This window comes from Callithrix jacchus, chromosome 5 (genome assembly GCF_049354715.1).
Source record: "Callithrix jacchus isolate 240 chromosome 5, calJac240_pri, whole genome shotgun sequence".
Taxonomy (NCBI): domain Eukaryota; kingdom Metazoa; phylum Chordata; class Mammalia; order Primates; family Cebidae; genus Callithrix; species Callithrix jacchus.
This window is the reverse complement of record NC_133506.1, coordinates 62,406,547-62,425,293: the sequence shown is the minus strand read 5'-3', so window position 1 is coordinate 62,425,293 and position 18,747 is coordinate 62,406,547. Positions and strand designations below refer to the sequence as shown.

At 44.0% G+C, this 18,747-nt stretch overlaps 1 protein-coding gene across 15 annotated transcripts in view; it reads left to right on the top strand.

Annotated features, from left to right (window-relative positions):
* The first annotated feature begins 8,198 nt into the window (after positions 1-8,198).
* The window catches only part of COPS3 (COP9 signalosome subunit 3), a 35,332-nt gene continuing 24,783 nt past the window's right edge, over positions 8,199-18,747 (top strand). For 4 of the 15 annotated variants that reach the window (XM_008990339.5, XM_078372249.1, XM_002763576.7 and 1 more), the window contains exons 1-4: positions 8,199-8,336; positions 13,062-13,191; positions 17,703-17,815; positions 17,904-17,953. In XM_008990339.5, coding sequence (XP_008988587.1) covers positions 8,282-8,336; positions 13,062-13,191; positions 17,703-17,815; positions 17,904-17,953 — 348 coding nt within the window. In that variant the 5' untranslated portion in view covers positions 8,199-8,281. Of the gene's footprint in view, positions 8,337-11,121; positions 11,243-13,042; positions 13,192-17,702; positions 17,816-17,903; positions 17,954-18,747 lie in introns of all 15 variants that reach the window. The other 11 variants (XM_078372250.1, XM_008990336.4, XM_078372256.1 and 8 more) reach the window with 7 other exon arrangements.

The following is an 18,747-nucleotide window of genomic DNA, read 5'->3' as shown; positions in this document are numbered from 1 at the left end:
CACAGTAAGGGAGGATCCCCCGAACTTTGGTGAGAACTGGGCAAAGAAATAACTGAGGCAGTAGAAGATAACAATGCAGAATGTCGTGAGGATGTTTCCAGCAGGGTCAGCCCCCTCCTCTCTTGGAGTGTATTTGTACTTTCCCAGTAAAACGTTTCTTTATTTACAAATTGGTCTTTTGTGTAAATTCTTTCTTCCACGAAGACAACCAAGGATCGCCCAGGTAACATCTTCATGTGATTTCACTCATAGTAAGAGTCTATTTCTGGGGATCTCAGAGTGCATCTAATGACAAGGAATATCAGTTACGGAGTTGGTAAGGAAAAAATTAGTTCAATTATGCTTGACTTATTAAGAAACTTTATCTAGAGTTTGACTATTTTCACTGGGGGAAAGTCACAAAAGCCAGGTGCAGTAATGCACAACTGTGCATTACTAGTAGTACCAGCTACTCCAGAGGCTGAGGCAGAAAGATTACTTAAGCCCAGGAGTTCAAGGATGTACTGTGAAATGATGGTGCCAGTGAACAGCCACTGCAGCCTAGGCAACAGCATGACCCTGTCTCTTGAAACTATTAACAGTTATAAAACATTTGTTTTAACAAAAATAATTAAATTGTAATTTTTCTGTCTCATTATTTTAAAAATTCAGTCAATGCACTTTAACTTACAGTTTTGATGGTGTTTTTATGATCTCAATGCCCAGAAAAGTAGCATAAGCCCATGTGAAATGAGGTCTCAAACTTCTTTCTTTACCTGGGTTCATGTACTAGCACATCATAAAAAAGCAAATCTAATGTTTTTAGGAAAGCATTGCAGCAAATAACTTAGAACAAATTAAATGGTTGTTCTGATACATAAATTACAAACTCCCTGCTAGCCGATAGAAAAAACCTTACTGCTTGTGTTATTTCTCTACAAAAATGATGTAATGAGAGTCTAAATGCTTTAGAGTCATGAAATTTTGCCACTGGGTGAAAAAAGAAAATGAAAACTTCTGTAAATTCAGCATGATGAAAATGTAAATGTTCTCGGTTTTTGCCAGCAAAATCAGGTAGTATGTCATTTTACAAAATGACAATGAAGGGTATACAAATGAAGATTTATAGTTTGCCAGGTCGTGTTAGGCTTAATACATGATTCAGAATTATTCTGTTGAGATAGAAAGGTGTTATTCCATAAGCACTGCAGGGTGCCTTGAAAGAATTGTAATATGGTTGCTGTCTACTAAATTCTCAAGTTACAGAAAGAAGATGCTTTTTAAAGTTGTTAGTAAGTGAAAATTTATTTTAAACAGTGATGAACTTTGTGGATGCTTCATGTTGGGTTTTAATATTCAAGCAGAAGCCGTTTTTTTCATTCTGTGATGAGCTAACCCTGTGAAACCCCATCTCTACTAAAAATACAAAAAAATTAGCTGGGTGTGGTGGCACATGCCTGTAGTCCCAGCTACTCAGGAGGCTGAGGCAGGTGGCAGAGGAGCCCAGGAGACATAGGTTGCAGTGAACCAAGATCTCACCTTGGTTCACAGAGTGAGACTCCATCTCAAAAAATAAGAAAGAAAGCAAAGAAAAAAGAAACTAAGGACAAATGAAGAACATCTATGAGTCTGAAATTAATTATGGTGAATGAAATAAACCAGGTGAAAAAGAGTATCTACAATATAATTCAATTTATATACATTTCTAGAAAATGTTAATCTATAGTGACTGAAAGCAGTTGGGGGAGGAGAGGGATTTGCAAATGGGCTGTGGGAAACTTTGGGGAGTGATGGATATATTCACTATCTTGATTGAGGAGATGGTTTAACAGTGTGCACATAAGTCAAAATGTATCACATTTTATCAACAATTTCAAATTTCTATCAAACTTTAAATGTATGCATTTTTCTGTAGGTCAGTTATACCTTAATTTAAAAACAGAATTCAGGCCAGGTGCAGTGGCTTACTTTGGGAGGCTGAAGCTGGCAAATCACCTGAGGTCAGGAGTTAGAAACCAGCCTGGCCAACATGGTGAAACCCCGTCTTTACTAAAAATACAAAAATTAGCTGAGCATAGTGGTGCACATCTGTAATCCCAGCTACCTGGGAGGTGGCACTCCAGCTGGGCAACAGAGCAACACTGTCTGAAAATAAATAAAAAATAAACCACTGTAGAATTCAACATAACAAATTTTTTACACACACACACACACACACACATATTTCCAGTGTGGGTTCAGAAGGTTGGTTGGTGGCTTGACCATCCAATCCTGGTGACCTGACACTTAAAGCTCTCACCCAAAAGTGAAACATGCCACTTTTACTTGTGTCTCAGTGGCCAAATAAATTCACATAGTGGTATCAAAATTCAAGGGGGGGTGAAAGGAAAATACATTCAGGTTTATCTCTATAATCACGTCTTTTTCAGTCACTTGTTTTTGAGAGGAAAGAGAAGGGTGGAATTACTTTTAGCTGTTTTAAAATGAGTGTTATTTGCATGCTGGCTCATCTGGAGGCCACAGTCCCAATGCTGTCAGAATTTATCATCATCAGAATTACCTGCAGGCTTGTTAAACTCAGATTGCTGGGAATCACCCTCAAAGTTCTTTTTTTTTTTTTTTTTTTTTTCCGAGACAGGGTCTCGCTCTGTTGCCAGTCACCAGGCTGGAGTGCAGTGGTGTGATCTCGGCTCATTGCATCTTGCCTCCTGGGTTCAAGCAATTCTCCTGCTTCAGCCTCCCAAGTAGCTGGGGCTACAGGCACGCGCCATTATGCCCAGCTAATTTTTGTATTTTAGTAGAGATGAGGTTTCACATGTTGGCCAGGAAGGTCTTGATCTCTTGACCTCATGATCCACCCGCCTTGGCCTCCCAAAGTGCTGGGATTACAGGCGTGAGCCACTGTGCCCAGCCCCTCTTTTGTATTTTTATTTTTATTTTGAGACAGGGTCTCTCTCTCGCTCAGACTGGAGTGCAGTGGTGCAATCTCAGCTCACTGCAACATCCGCCTCCCAGGCTCAAGCGATTCTCCTGCCTCAGGCTCCTGAGTAGCTGGGATTACAGACATGCATCACCATGCCCAGCTAATAGTATTTTTAGTAGAGACCAGGTTTCACCATATTGGCTAGGCTGGTCTCGAACTCCTGACCTCAAATGATCCACCTGCTTCAGCCTCACAAAGTGCTGGGATTACAGGTGTGAGCCACAGCACCCAGCTTCAGAGCTCTTGATACAGGAAGTTCTACAGTGGGATCCAAGAATGTGCATTTCCAAGAAGTTCCTAAATGACGCTGATGCTGCTGATTGGTGGAGCCACACTTGGAGAGCAGTTGCCAAACTCTAAATAGGCAATAATAAATAAATAAGAATCAAAGTATTATTAGTAGCTGTGGCTACTTTGAATTATTAGTGCTTTACTTATCTTCAACATTTTTCGCTTTCACTAAAATCCATGAATATCCATGGAAATGTGTCCTATAAGTCGTACATCTGTCTTGTGTGTTCCAAGTGATCAAAGATTAAGAACGAATTGCTTCCATAGAACATTCAGGAGCATTTCCATCTTAGAGTACAAGTGCTACAGTCATTCATCTAAACATGTCTCAAGTTCACCAATTTACCCTCGTGAATTTATCTGTCCTTTTGAGAGTATCATTATTTATTTTAAAGAAACAGGGTTTCACTCTGTCACCCAGGCTGGGGTGCAGTGATGAGATCATAGCGCAGTGTAGCCCAAATTCCTGGGCTCAAGCGGTCCTCCCACTTCAGCCTCCAGAGTAGCTGAGACAACAGGCATGTACCACCACACCCAGATAGTTTTTTTATTTTTATTTTTGTAGAGACAAAGTCATGCTCTGTTGTCTAGGCTGGTCTCAAAGTCCTGGCAAGAGTACAATTGTTAGCATTCAAGGTATAATTATTTGAGGTATAACTATTACTATTATATTTTATGTTGACTATTGTTAGCCACGTGAAGCCAGACGAATCTTTAAAATGCATTTTGTTTGAGACAGAGTTTCACTCTTATTGCCCAGGCTGGAGTGCAATAACATGATCTTGGCTCACTGCAAACTCTACCTCCTGGGTTCAAGTGATTCTCCTGCCTCAGCCTCCCAAGTAGCTGGGATTATAGGTATGCGCCACCACGCCAGGCTAATTTTTTAGTAGAGATGGGGTTTCTCCATGTTGGTCAGGCTGGTCTCAAACTCCCGACCTCAGGTGATCTGACCGCCTCAGCCTCCAGAAGTACTGGGATTACAGGCGTGAGCCACCAAACCTGGCAGTCATTCATTCATTCATTTATTGAGAGTGAGTCTCATTCTGTTACCCAGGCTGGAGTGCAACAGCCTGATCTTGGCTTACTGAAACCTCCACCTCCTGGGTTCAAGTGATTCTCCTGCCTCAGCCTCCAGAGTAGCTGGGATTATAGGCATGCACCACCACACCTGGCTATTTTTTGTATTTTTAGTAGAGGCAGAGGAGGGGGAGGGGTTTTACCTTATTGGCCAGGCTGGTCTAGAACTTCTGACCTTGTGATCCGCCCACCTCAGCCTCTCAAAGTGCTGGGATTACATGCATGAGCCACAGAGCCTGGCCTTAAAATGCAAATTTGATCCTGCCACCCACTTGCATAAAACTCTCAGGAGGCTGAGGTGGAAGAATGTTCTCAGGAAAAACTCCACTACCTTTAACAGCCCTGCTTGACCTGGCCCCTGTCCACCTTACAAACCACTCCCCTCCTACCACAAGGATGTTATTTTAGTTCTTCATTCTCAACTAGCATGCTCCTTTCACATGCAGGATCTTAGCACTGTGCTATCCTCTCACTCAGAAATAGTTCTTCCCCCTTATCTTACTAACTCTTCCTCTTTCTTCAGAGCTCAGTTTATGCCATTTCCTCAAGAAAGCCTTCCCTGTTTCTCCCAGGCCAGGTCAATCTCCTCTGTGACATGATTTTATAGAACCATGTTCCATTCCTTCAGAACACTAACTCCCCCTTTTTTTCCTAGGGCGTTATCTGCTGGAGAGAAGGACTGAGACTGGTTTTTGTTTGTTTGGTTTTGTTTTTATTGTACTTTAAGTTCTGGGGTACATGTGCAGAACGTGCAGGTTTGTTACACAGCTATACACATGCCATGGTGGTTGGCTGCATCCATCATCCTGTCATCTACATTAGGTATTTCTCTTAATGCTATCCCTCCCCTAGTTCCCCACCCCTGACAGTCCCCAGTGTGTAATGTTCCCCTCCCTGTGTCCATGTGTTCTCACTGTTCAACTCCCACTAATGAGTGAGAACATGCAGTGTTTGGTTTTCTGTTCTTGTGTCAGTTTGCTGAGAATGATGATTTCCAGCTTCATCCATGTCCCTGCAGAGGACATGAGCTTGTCCCTTTTTTATGGCTGCATAATATTCCATGGTGTATACTTGCCACATCTTCTTTATCCAGTCTATCACTGATGGGCATTTGGGTTGGTTCCAAGTCTTTGCTATTGTAAAGTTTTGTTTTACTTTGTTTTCTTTGAGATGGATTCTTGCTCTGTTGCCCAGGCTGGAATGCAGTGGTGCCATCTTAGCTCACTGCAACTTCTGCTTCCTAGGTTCAAATGATTCTTCCACCTCAGCCTCCCAAGTAGTTGGGACTATAGGCAACCGTCACTAAGCCCAGCTAATTTTTGTAGTATTTTTAGTACAGGTGGGGTTTCACCATGTTGGCCAGGCTGGTGCCCAGATCCTGACTTCAAGTGATCTGGCTGCCCCAGTTTCCCGAAGTGCTGGGATTACAGGTATGAGCCACTGCGCCCGGCCCCAAGACTGTTTTTACTACCAGTGTATTTCTAGTGCCTGCTACAAAAGATTGTGTCAGTAAATATATGTTGGATAAAATTTTAAGCTGGGTGTGGTGGCTCACACCTGTAATCCTAGCACTGTGGGAGGTTGAGGCAGGTGGATCATCTGAGGTCAGGAGTTCGAGAACAGCCTGGCCAACATGGCAAAACCCCTTCTCTACAAAAAATACAAAAATTAGCCGGGGGTGGTGGCCTGCACCTGTAATCCCAGCTACTCAAGAGGCTGAGGAAGGAGAATCACTTGAACCCAGGAGGTAGAGGTTGCAGTAAGCCAAGATCACACCACTGCACTCCCGCCTGGGGGATGAGAGTGAGACTCCATCTCAAAAAAAAAAAAAAAAAAAAATCAAATGCATGTTTATGTCCTCAGTTCCTACTGTGCACCTAATCCTATGCTGCTTGGCCCTAAAGGGGAATCGAGGTTAATAAGAGAGATGTTTGACCTTCACTCCATGCCGGTTAGAAGCAATGGATATGTTAGCCAGGTGCAATGTCACCTGCCTGTAATTCCAGCACTTTGGGAGGCCAAGGTGGGCAGATCACCTGAGGTCGGGAGTTTGAAAACAGCCTGACCAACATGGAGAAACCCCATCTCTACTGAAAGTACAAAATTAGCTGGGCGTGGTGGCATATGCCTGTAATCCCAGGTACTTGGGAGCCTGAGGCAGGAGAATCACTTGAACCTGGGAGGTGGAGGTTACAGAGAGCCAAGATCACGCCATTGCACTCCAGCCTGGGCAACAAGAGCAAAACTCCATCTCAAAAAAAAAAGAACTAATGGATATGTAAATCAAAAATATCTGAGACCAGTCTCAATCAGTTGAGAAGGTTTATACTGCCAAGGTTAAGGATGTGCTGATGCCTCAGGAGCTCCTCAGGACATGTGCCCAAGGTGGTTGGGTACAGTTTGGTTTTATACATTTTAGGGAGACATGAGTCATCAATCAATACATGTAAGATGTACATTAGCTAAGTCTGGAAAGGCAGGCCAACTCGGGGCAGTTGGGAGGCTTCTACCTTATAGGTAGACTTAAAAGATTTTTTGATTGCTAATTGGTTTAAAGAGTTATTATCTAACGACCTGGAAGTAAATAGAAAGGAGTATCTGGGTTACAATTATAAGGGGTTGTGGAGAACAAGATTTTATCATGCAGGTGAGGCTTCCAGGTAGCAGGATTCAGAGAGAAAAAATTGTAAATTTTTTTATCAGTCTTGAGTCTACTAGTCTTAAGGTCTCTGAGTTGATGTCTGTGAGGCATGTCTGACTACCACTTCCCATCATGGCCTGAACTAGTTTTTGAGGATAAATTAGAATGTCCTTGGCTCAGGAGAGGGTCCACCAGTCAATTGGGGTGCTTAGACTTTTATTTTTGGTTTACAAATATGATATGGACTATGAAGACACATTTCTGTAACAGAGTAGAAGTAGCAACATAAGAAGAACAAAGTGCTTTAGGGGACAAGCAGAGGAAGGAGAGATCAATCCCAGATGGGGAAAATCAATTCACTTTTTCTATGTGGTGTTGCTTTTTTTTTTTTTTTTACTTGTTGCGGGGAAGGGATCCATTCATTCAAAGTACATATTTCTTTTTTTTGAGACAGTCTCTGTCACCCAGGCTGGAGTGCAGTGACACGATCTTGGCTCACTGCAACCTCTGCCTCCCGGGTTCAAGCAACTCTCCTGCTTCGGCCTCCCAAATAGCTGGGACTACAGGCGCATGCCACCACGCCCGGCTAATTTTTTGTATTTTTAGTAGACATGGGATTTCACCATGTTAGTCAGGATGGTATCAATCTCCTGACCTCGTGATCCGTCCGCCTCGTTCTCCCAAAATGCTGGGATTACAGGCGTGACCACCGCGCCTGGCCCCATTCAAAGTACATCTTGAAGGAATAACTATAGTTCTCCCTAGCGCTGTCCTAAGTGATTTATGCGTTTAAGGACACTGAGATTTTACAGATGGGGAAAACGACGCACACGACGGTCAAATGACTTGCTCAAAAGTCACACAGCTACCAGAGCCTAAAATCACGGGGAAAACTTCATGGCAGACGCGGCAATGAAGTCTTGCCTCATTGAAGCATCTGTCCAGGTGGAAAACCGCAGGGCCACTCTAGCAAAATCCAGACCGGAAAATACTTGTTTAGTTATGAGTTTCGTTCCTTTCTATGCCCACTATCCCCAATTTAATGTGCGGAGGGATTTCACAAGCGCACTGAATGAAGAAGGCGGGAGGGACGACTGACGCCAATTTCCGATTACGGCGAATTGCGGCTGTTTCCATGGAAACACCAACGTGTTGGCAGTTAAGGAGAGTCTCGCGGTGCTTGAAGCACCGGAAGTGACGTTGCTACTCGCGAGGACCTCAGGTGGATCGGCGTGGCTCCTCCTCCTAGAGCGGCAGTCTTTTCCCGCGCGTGCTGCCTTCGCCGCTCGAGTCGCTCAGGGGAAAACATGGCGTCTGCCCTGGAGCAGTTCGTGAACAGTGTCCGACAGCTCTCTGCTCAAGGTGAGGCCCTAGGCCACCGGGCTGGGCCTGGGCGGGTACCGGGGACGGGCCTGCATCCCTAGGCGCCAGCACAGATGGCTGGAACCGCCCTTTTGCCCTGAGCCTCTTCTCCGGGGACGGGATCAGGGTTGCAGCGTTTAGATCAGGGCAGGATCGAGCGCGGCCGGTGTAGTCAGCCCACTCGCCCTCCGCGGTCCTCGCCGGCCGGCCTCCCCTCCCTCGGGCCGCCAGGAGCTCCCCTCCCCCCGGCGCGGGCCCCTTCCACCGGGCGCTTTGCTTGACAGTTTGGGGGCGTGACTTCCGCCAGACGCCTTCTCGGGTAACTATTGGTCTCTTTTGTCTCTCTTGCCTTTGGTGATTGGCGTACCGCCATGTCAGTTTCCCCGCCGCCTGCGGACTAGGCCGCTGGGAGCCGGCTGGAGGCGAGTAGGTTCTGGGTGCCTTCGCTCAGCGGCTTGTCTTGGCCGGCTCCTCCGCTGCCAGGCGGCGCACGCTCGGGAACCCGTGCGCCTATTTTGGTCCTACAGAATGCTGCAGAAGCTCTCATACGTAGGACCCCCTTTCTTTTTTTTTCTTTCTTTTCTTTTGATACAGGGGCTCGCTCTGTCACCCAGGCTGGAGTGCAGTGGCGCGATGTCGACTCACTGCAACCTCCGCCTCCCAGGTTCAAGCGATTCTCCTGCCTCAGCCTCCCGGGTAGCTGATCTTACAAGCGCCCACCACCTCGCACGGTTAATTTTTTTTTTTTTTGGATTTTTGGTAGAGATGGGGTTTCACTATGTTGGCCAGACTGGTTTCGAACACCTTACCTCAAGTGATCCGCCCATCTCGGCCTCCCAAAGTGTTGGCATTACAGGCGTGAGCCACCGCGCCTGGCCAGGACTCCATTTCTAGGGGTAGAACTGTGATTATTTTGCTCTCACTTTCCAGGTTGTTTGGTTCATTCATCACATATGAATATACCGAATTCTGGACCCGAAATTATAATTATTAGATGCTGCTGTGAAGGCCCCTTTAATTATCCCATGCTTCAGTTTCTTCGTCTGCGAAATAAGTACCTACTTAATACAGAAATGTGAAGATTAAATGAGAGTGTCTGTCATAAGGGGGGCAATAAATACAGCTGCAAATTGTTATCGTCATTAATTGTAAAGTTCTAGGAGCTGCGTGACCTTGGACAAATCGCCTTTAATCTCTGAGTCTTTTGTGTCTCCATTGTGAAAATGGAGGAGTGCTTTTACCTCACTGGTGTAAGTGGAGCTGTGCTTAATAAATAATAGTTCTTCCTCATTTTCCTTTTTATTAATAGAAATTAGGTTCACAGGGAAGACACAGACTTGCATTTTCTATGAATAAAGGAACCACTGGTTTGTTAATTTATGCCACAAATACTCAGTTTTCTCCTTCCTGTGGAGTAGTGTAGTTAGAAGCTTCAGGTTGAAATCCCTTCTCCGTCACTTCTTGTGCTAGCCACTTAATTTCTCTGGGCCAATTTTCTGATTTACAAAACAGCCCTAAGGCTTTTGTGGGCATCAGGTTGTAGGATGCTATAGGAACAGTGTGCTAGACAGAGATCAGTATGACTACTTTCACTGCTGTCAGCTACTGTGCCTCACGCTCACTGCACAGAAAATCTTTGCGTTTCAGGCAGGGCACCGTGGCACACTCCTGTAATCGCAAGCACTTTGGGAGGCTGAAGTGGGTGGATCACCTCAGGTCAGGAGTTTAAGACCAGTCTGACCAACATGGCAAAACACCGTCTGTACTCAAAATACAAAAAAATTAGCTGAGTCTGGTGGCAGGCACTTGTAATCCCAGCCACTCAGGAGGCTGAGGCAGGAGAATCACTTGAATCTGGGAGGTGGAGGTTGCAGTGAGCCAAAATCATGTCATTGCACTCCAGCCTAGGCAACAAGAGCAAAACTCTGTCCCCCCAAAAATAAATAAAAGTTAAAAAAAAAAAACTTTGAGTTTGTTTTCTCTGCTTTTCTTCAGAATTTTCTAATGTACACCTCAAAAGAATTATAATATCCAGCTTTTTCTAATTAGAATTTCATTGGCCACATCTCTGGTTGGACTGATTTCAAATGCACTCTGTGGCACTTACACTTTTTTTTGACTCTGTCCTTGGCCCTGCACTAATATTAGTTATCTAAGGATTTCATAGTGACCCAGCTTTTATTTCAGTCTCAACTTGGCACTGATTATTAACTAGTAGAGAACTAATCGATTGCAATGCTTATTTCTGGGTGTTACAAATTATTGTTAATATATTTAGAGTAATGGTTAAAAAGGCAAATTATTTAACTGGAAGAAGTTACTTCATACCTACCAGTGAGATCTGTAATAAAATTATGATGAGTTGGTATTTCCTAGTTAAATCTGTGTGATCTCAAGAGGTGATAGCTAATAAGATCACAGCTATTTTATTCTTGTTTTGCCATACATGTATAATAATGATATATTTCCTTTGCTTTCAGTAAAATGTATCAAATTTAAAAGTATTATAGGAGCACCAGAAATTAGATTATAAAAAGTACCTGGCTATAGTCACTTGTATTTTAAGAATTATACGATGTTGTATTCTTTTAGTAAGGAAAAGATGATGCAGTTGTTATGTAGAAGCACAGAAGTAGGAGACTTGAGTTAATGCCCATGGACTTAAATATATTCCCTCTGTTACCAACTAGAGTGTGACCATGGTGTCTGCCATGAGAATAATTGTCGAAATCGATGGATCTACTTCATGGTGTCAATTCAGGCCTATTTTTTTTTTTTCCCTCAGACGGAGTCTTGCTCTGTTGCCCAGGATGGAGTGCAGTGGCGTGATCTCAGCTCACTACAGCCTCCATCTTCCAGGTTCAAGGATTCTTCCATTTCAGCCCCCCAAGTAGCTGAAATTACAGGTGTGTGCTACCACACCCAGCTAATTTTTGTATTTTTAGTAGAGACACGGTTTTGCCATGTTAGCCAGCCTAGTCTTGAGCTCCTGTCTTGAAGAGATCTGCCTGCCTCATCCTCTGAAAGTGCTGGGATTACAGGTGTGAGCCATAGCACCCGGCTGAGGCTGAATTATTAATAGATTCTGTACCTTAGTTGTTAAAACATGGCATTGCAGGCCAGGTTTGGTAGCTAATGCTGGTAATCTCAGCACTTTGGGAGGCTGAGGCAGGAGGATTGCTTGGGCCCAGGAATAGGAGACCATCCTGGGCAGCATAGTGAGACTCTAGAATGTACAAAACATTTTAAAAATAAGATGGGCATGGTGACGTACACCTGTAGTTCCAGCTACTTGGGAGGCTAAGATGGGAGGATTGCTTGAGCCCAGGAGGTTGAGGCTGTGGCAAGCTGTGATCACACCACTGCACTGTAGCTTGGGTGACAGAATAAGATCTTGTCTCAAAAAAGAAAACAAAACAAACATAGTATTTTAGTATAGGGGAAAAATAGATCAGTTAGGAGATTAATTCAACAGGTAGCTGCTTGCTTGATAAGCTGCTAAGCATGTGCTGTATTCTAGAGCTGGAGAAAGGGACAGTCCCTCCACCTGAGTTTACTGAATTACCTAACCACCACAGTCCCATGTGAGGCAGAGAGGGCAGATATCCAGCTTATCCATGGGGAAGGGAACTGAAATGAGGGTCCAGAGACGCCACAAGCTGATTGTTGAATGCTGGATGAGGCTCAGTCAGGTAGCAGAGGATGTCGGGAGGAGGATAGAAAACAGCATGTGTAGAAGCATAAAGAGGAGAGAACATAGAATGTTGATTTTTCTGAGCTTGCTGTGACCAAAGAGTAGGTTTGTGAGGGGAAGTATCAGGAGATAAGGCTGCAAAGGTAGCAGGGACCAGTTACTGAAGGTCCTTAGTTCAGGCTAAGGCATTTGGATTTCTTAAACTCATTGGAGTAATTCGATTGAATGCGCAGTTTAGAACAGACTAGTGGGTTATGAAGTGTGGGTTGGAGGAGAGAAAGATCGTAGTAGGCAGACCATTTAGAAGATGTAGGCCAGGTGTGGTGGCTCACCTCTGATCCCAGCACTTTGGGAGCCCAAGGCAGGCGGATCACTGAAGGTCGGGAGTTGGAGACCAGCCTGAGCAACATGGAGAAACCCCGTCTCTACTAAAAATAAAGATAATTAGCTGGGCATGGTGCCACATGCCTGTAATACCAGCTATTTGGGAGTCTGAGGCAGGAGAATCACTTGAACCCAGAGGCAGAGGTTGTGGTGAGCCGAGATCACGCCATTACACTCCAGCCTGGGCAACAAGAGTGAAACTCCATCTCAAAAAAAAAAAAAAAAAAAAGAAGAAGAAGAAGATTTATGATATAGTCCAGACAAAAAATGATGAGGATCTGAATTAAGGCAGGGAGGGAAGTGAAAAAGGAATGGAGCTGAGAGAGAAAGTAAAACTAAATCATCTGGATTCAGAGAGGTGCTAATAGTAACATGTACATTTCTGGCTTGGGAGACTGGAAAACGGAATAGAGGAAAATGTGAAAAATTCAGAGAGAAGTGGAAGGTCCAGTGTAATCTCTAACTCATTTTGAGACCACGGACAAGTTCTTTCCCTCCTCTGGTCCTTCTGGGTCCTCATCCGAAATGAAGAATGTGTAAGTCATTTTTGAGCACTTCAGGCTCTGAAGTACAAAGCTGTGGTTGGAGTTCCTTTAGTTTGGTTAGTGCTGTAGCTGAAATACAATAGTGTTGTTCCTGTTTTCCAGGGCAAATGACACAGCTTTGTGAACTGATCAACAAGAGTGGGGAACTCCTTGCGAAGAACTTATCCCATCTGGACACTGTGCTCGGGGCTCTGGATGTACAAGAGCACTCCTTGGGCGTCCTTGCTGTTTTGTAAGGGGCATCTTCTTTTATAGTTTTGTGCTTGTTAAAACTGAACACTCTGCACTTTCTGGCTTTATTTTTGGTGTAGAAAGTAAATCATTAGAAACAACATTGAGCTCCTTTGCAAAACTAAAGTTGTAGTAGTTACATTTTACTCATTCCAACTAATCATTGCTTGTTGTATTTTGTTCAGTTTTATCATTTTTATAAACTCCTTTTTGTTTATACAAATTTTGAAAATTTGTTTTAAAAAATGGCCATCTCAATTGTGGGGCCTATAGTTTGCAACATAACAAGGCCTTATTTCTGCAAAGAATAAAAAAATTAGCTGGGTGTAGCTGTACATGCCTGTAGTCCTAGCTTCTCAAGATGCTGAGGTGGGAGGATGGCTTGAGCTCAGTTCAAGGCTTTCAGTAAGCTACAATTAAGACGGTAGGATCAGCCTCCATGACAGAATCAGACATTGTCTCAAAACAAGAAAAAATATCAAAGATCCCAAGCAATGTTGCTTAGAATTCCCTTCAGACAAATTTAAGCTATTTAAGACCAAATTAAATAGAGCTTCCTTTAATTGGGAGTCCTTATAACTGTGTACTTGGTGGTAGAATTCTTCTCTTGATGTTATATTATTATAAATTGGGATATTGTGGTTGTCTTGACAATTAAATGATATAAATAAACTGAGAAGAAATTGACTTAAAGTGAGAGTCTGGCTTCACTTATGCTGGGATTCCTGAGACAAAGGTATGTGTGCAGAGTAGAGTTTAGAGAAGAAACTTGGTCAGAATAGAAGGATCTAGAGCTATGCTCTGCAGTATGGTGACCACTAGCCATATGCAGCTATGTAAATTAAAATTAAAAAAGATTCAGGTGTACTTGCCATGTTTCAAGTACTCAGTAGCCACATGTGGTCACATGTCCATGTCTTAGCACAAATCTGTAACATTTCCACCACTGCAAATAGTTCTGTTGGACAGTGCTGGTAAAGATGTCTACTAAAATTACAAAAAAATTAGCCGGGCATGCTGGCACGTGCCTGTGGTCTCAGCTACTCGGGAGGCTGAGGCAGAAGAATCACTTGAACCCGGAAGGCGGAGGTTGCAGTGAGCCAAGATTGCGCCACTGCACTCCAGCCTGGTGACAGAGCAACACTCTGTAAAAAAAAAAAAAAAGATTTCTACTGTCTTTATTTTCTTTTTCTTTTTTCAGACGGAGTTTCGCTCTTGTTACCCAGGCTGGAGTGCAATGGCGCGATCTCGGCTCACTGCAACCTCTGCCTCCTGGGTTCAGGCAGTTCTCCTGCCTCAGCCTCCTCTGAGTAGCTGGGATTACAGGCACGCGCCACCATGCCCAGCTAATTTATTGTATTTTTAGTAGAGACGGCATTTCACCATGTTGACCAGGATGGTCTCGATCTCTTGACCTCGTGATCCACCCGCCTCGGCCTCCCAAAGTGCTGGGATTACAGGCTGAGCCACCGCTCCCGGCCTTATTTTCTTACTTATATGAAAGAGCAGATGCTGGGCACAGTGGCTAACACCTGTAATCCTAGCACTTTGGGAGGCTGAGGTGGGAGGATCTGTTTGAGACCAGCCTGGGCAACATAGCAAGACCCCATCTCTACCAAAAAAAAAAAAAAAAAAGTGGCTGGGTACAGTGGTTTATGCCTGTAATCCCAGGATTTGTAATTCCCACTCTGAGGTGGGCAGATTGCTTGAGCTCAGGAGTTTGAGACCAGCCTGGGCAACGTGGCAAAACCCTGTCTCTTAAAAAAAAAAAAAAAAAAAATTAGGCAGGCGTGATGGTATACACCTGTGGTCCTGGCTACTCAGGAGGCTGAGGTAGAAGGATAGCTTCAGTCCAGGAGATTGAGGCTGCAGTGAGCTGTGCTCATGCCACTGCACTCCTGTCTGGGTGACAGAGCAAGACCTTATCTCAAAAAAAACAACAAAGTTAGCTGGGTGTGGTGTCACATGCCTGTGGTTCTGGCTACCCAGGAGGCTGAAGTGGGAGGATTGCTTGATCTTGGGAAGTTGAAGCTATAGTGAGCTATGCTTACACCACTGCACTCCAGCCTGAGTGACAGCAAGGCCCCTCTTGCAAAAAAGAACAGATGGCATGGATGTTTTATGTACACATAAACTCACCTATACATATATCAAGTGAGTAATGGACATGAAAGCATTTTAAAGCTATAAGATGTTTTACCATTGTATATGTTAGATATGGAAAGAACCCTGAGCTTATGATTGGGTACCCTGGTTTTAAATCTACATTCTTCCAATTTTGAGTTGTGGGGCCCTGAATTTCATATTTTTATTTATAAAATGGCAATCAGAGCCAGGCATGGTGGCTCACACCTGTAATCCCAGCACTGGGAGGTCAAGGTGGGCGGATCATGAGGTCAGGAGTTCAAGACCAGCATGGCCAATATGGTGAAACCCTGTCTCTACTAAAAAATTAGAAAATTAGCCAGACATGGTGGCATGTGCCTGTAGTCCCAGCTACTCAGGAGACTGAGGCAGCAGAATCACTTGAACCCAGGAGGAGGAGGTTGCAGTGAGCTGAGATCGTGCCATTGCACTCCAACCTGGGTGACAGAGGGAAACTCCGTCTCAAAAAAAAAAAAAAAATGACAGTCGCAATACCTTACTGACCTATTTTGAACCCCAAATGAAATTGTTTCTGACATGTTTTGATAATTACAAAGTGTAAATACAGATCTGTGGTGACATTGTTAAATAATACAGTATGGATGGAAGTAGACAGACCAAAAGATGTAGGAGAAATTATGATTAGGTAATATCTATTTAGTTTTTCTTTGAGACAGTTATCATTCTGTTGCCCAAGCTGGAGTGCAGTGGTGTGACCTCTGCTCACTACAGACTCTGCCTCCTGGTTTCAAGTGATTCTCCTGCCTCAGCCTCCTAAGTGGCTGGGATTACAGGTTCATGCCACCACAACTAGGGAATTTTTTTGTACTTTTAGTAGAGACAGGGTTTCACCATGTTGATCAGTCTGGTCTTAAACTCCTGACCTCAGGTGATTGGCCTGGCCTCCCAAAGAGCTGGGAGTACAGGCTTGAGCCACCGTGCCCCAGCATCTTTGGTTTCATTTAGTGGAGTTTTTCATCTTGAAAGTTGTTCTTGATTAAACATTTTTCTTTTTATTTTTTTAATTTTTTTTGGAGATGGAGACTCTGTGTCCCAGGCTGGTCTTGGCTAACTTGCCTCAGCCTCCTGAGTAGCTGGGATTATAGGCACTCGCCTCTACACTCAGCTAACTTTGCATTTTTAGTAGAGATGGGGTTTCATCATGTTGATCAGGCTGGTCTTGAACTCCTGACCTCATGATTCGCCTGCCTCAACCTTCCAAAGTGCTGGGATTATAGGTGTGAGCCACCTCATCCAGCTATTTTTTTTTTGAGACGGAGTCTCGCTCTTGTTGCCCAGGCTGGAGTGCAATGGTGAGATCTCAGCTCACAGCAACCTCCGCCTCCTGGGTTCAAGCGATCCTCCTGCCTCAGTCTCCTCAGTAGCTGGGATTATAAACATGCACCACCAAGCCCAGCTAATTCTTTTGTATTTTTAGCAGAGACGTGGTTTCTCCATGTTGGTCAGGCTGGTCTCAAACTCCCAACCTCAAATGATCTGCCCACCTTGGCCTCCCAAAGTGCTGGGATTACAGGCGTGAGCCACCGCACCCAGTCTAAACATATTTTTCTTAACCCTTATTTGTGCCTACTCTGTATCTTGATTGTGCAAAAGAACCAGGTCAGGAGAATTTTACAGTCTCTGGTTCTTATTGTTTTTTTGAGACTGGATCTTACTCTGTCACTCAGGCTGGAATGCAGTGGCATGACCATAGCTCACTGCAGCCCAACCTTGTAGACACAAGTGATCCTTCAGCCTCAGTCTCCCAAGTCTGGGACTACAGACATGCACCCCCATGTCTGGCTAATTTATTTTTTGTAGTAGAGACGGGCTCACCATGTTGCTCAGGCTGGTCTCAAACTTTTGGCCTCAAGCAATCCTCCTGCCTCAGCCTCCCAAAGTGCTTGGATTATAGACATGAGTCACCGTCCTGGCCTTGTTCTCAATTCTAAAAAATACTGTTGCTCAGGCCGGGCATGGTGGCTCACACTTGTAATACCAGCACTTTGGGAGGCCGAGGCAGGTGGATCATGAGGTCAAGAGTTCAAGACCAGCCTGGCCAACATGGTGAAAACCCACCTCTACTAAAAATACAAAAGTTAGCTAGGCATGGTGGTGCATGCAGGTAGTCCCAGCTACTCAGGAGACTGAGGTGGGAGAATCCCTTGAGGCTGCAGTGAGCTGAGATCGCGCCACTGCACTCTAGCCTGAGCAGCAGAGCGAGATGCTGTCTCGAAAAAAAAAAAATACTGTTCCTCATTAAATTTTACCGAGTGTCGGAGGCAGGATGGCTTTCTTGCATATGTTGCTTCTGTATTTTATGCCATGAACTATCAGGATAATTTGATTCTTTTCTGCTCATTCTAGGTTTGTGAAGTTTTCTATGCCCAGTGTTCCTGACTTTGAAACGCTGTTCTCACAGGTTCAGCTTTTCATCAGTACTTGTAATGGGGAGCACATTCGATATGCAACAGACACTTGTAAGCTAAATAACATTTTATTTTCCATTGAAAGTATTTTTCCCTTGTGGTTATATTTATATGTTCAATATTTTGTTATTGTATCTAGTTGCTGGGCTTTGCCATCAGCTAACAAATGCACTTGTGGAAAGAAAACAGGTAAGAAATACTATTCAAGCATTCCTAGTTGCTATAATATGTAACTAGCTTATACAATGCACTACTTTATAAAGATTCCAGGTTAGTATTGAGCATCTGACATCTAGATGTCCATAGTCACTTCAGAGCACTCACAGCCATTGCTATAAGTATAGGTAGCCCCAGCATCCCTTAAGTGAGGTGGAGGCACAGGGCGGTGTAGCACCCCAGGGAGGCTGCTGGTGGTGGAACTACCAAGTAGTTGGAATTACCAAGCTAGTACCCTTTATGTTGCAATAGCTGGATTTTATCTGTTACATTTTTTATTTTAACTTTTAATTAGGACATTATTTTAGCCTTACAAAAAGCCTCAAGAATCATATAAAAAATTCTCATACATTTCACCTATATTCTCCAAATGTTAACATTTTACCACACTTACTCTTTTTTTCTCTCTTCCTTTTTTTTTTTTCTGAGCCATTGGAAAGTAAATTGCACATGTGTTGTTCTTTATCCCTAAATACTTCAGTGTAATGGTCAGCATCCAAAAATGAACTTTTTTTTTTTTTTTTTTGGCAGGGGGAGACAGAGTCTAGCTCTAACGCCTAGCCTGGATTGCAGTGGGGTGATCTCAGCTCACTGCAACCTCCAGCTCCCAGATTCAAGCAGTTCTCCTGCTTCAGCCTCCTGAGTAGCTGGGGACTGCTGGTGCATGCCACCACACTGGCTAATTGTATTTTAGTAGAGACGGGTTTTCACCATGTTGCCAAGCTGGTCTTTGACTCCTAAGCTCAGGCAGTCCGCTTGCCTCGGCC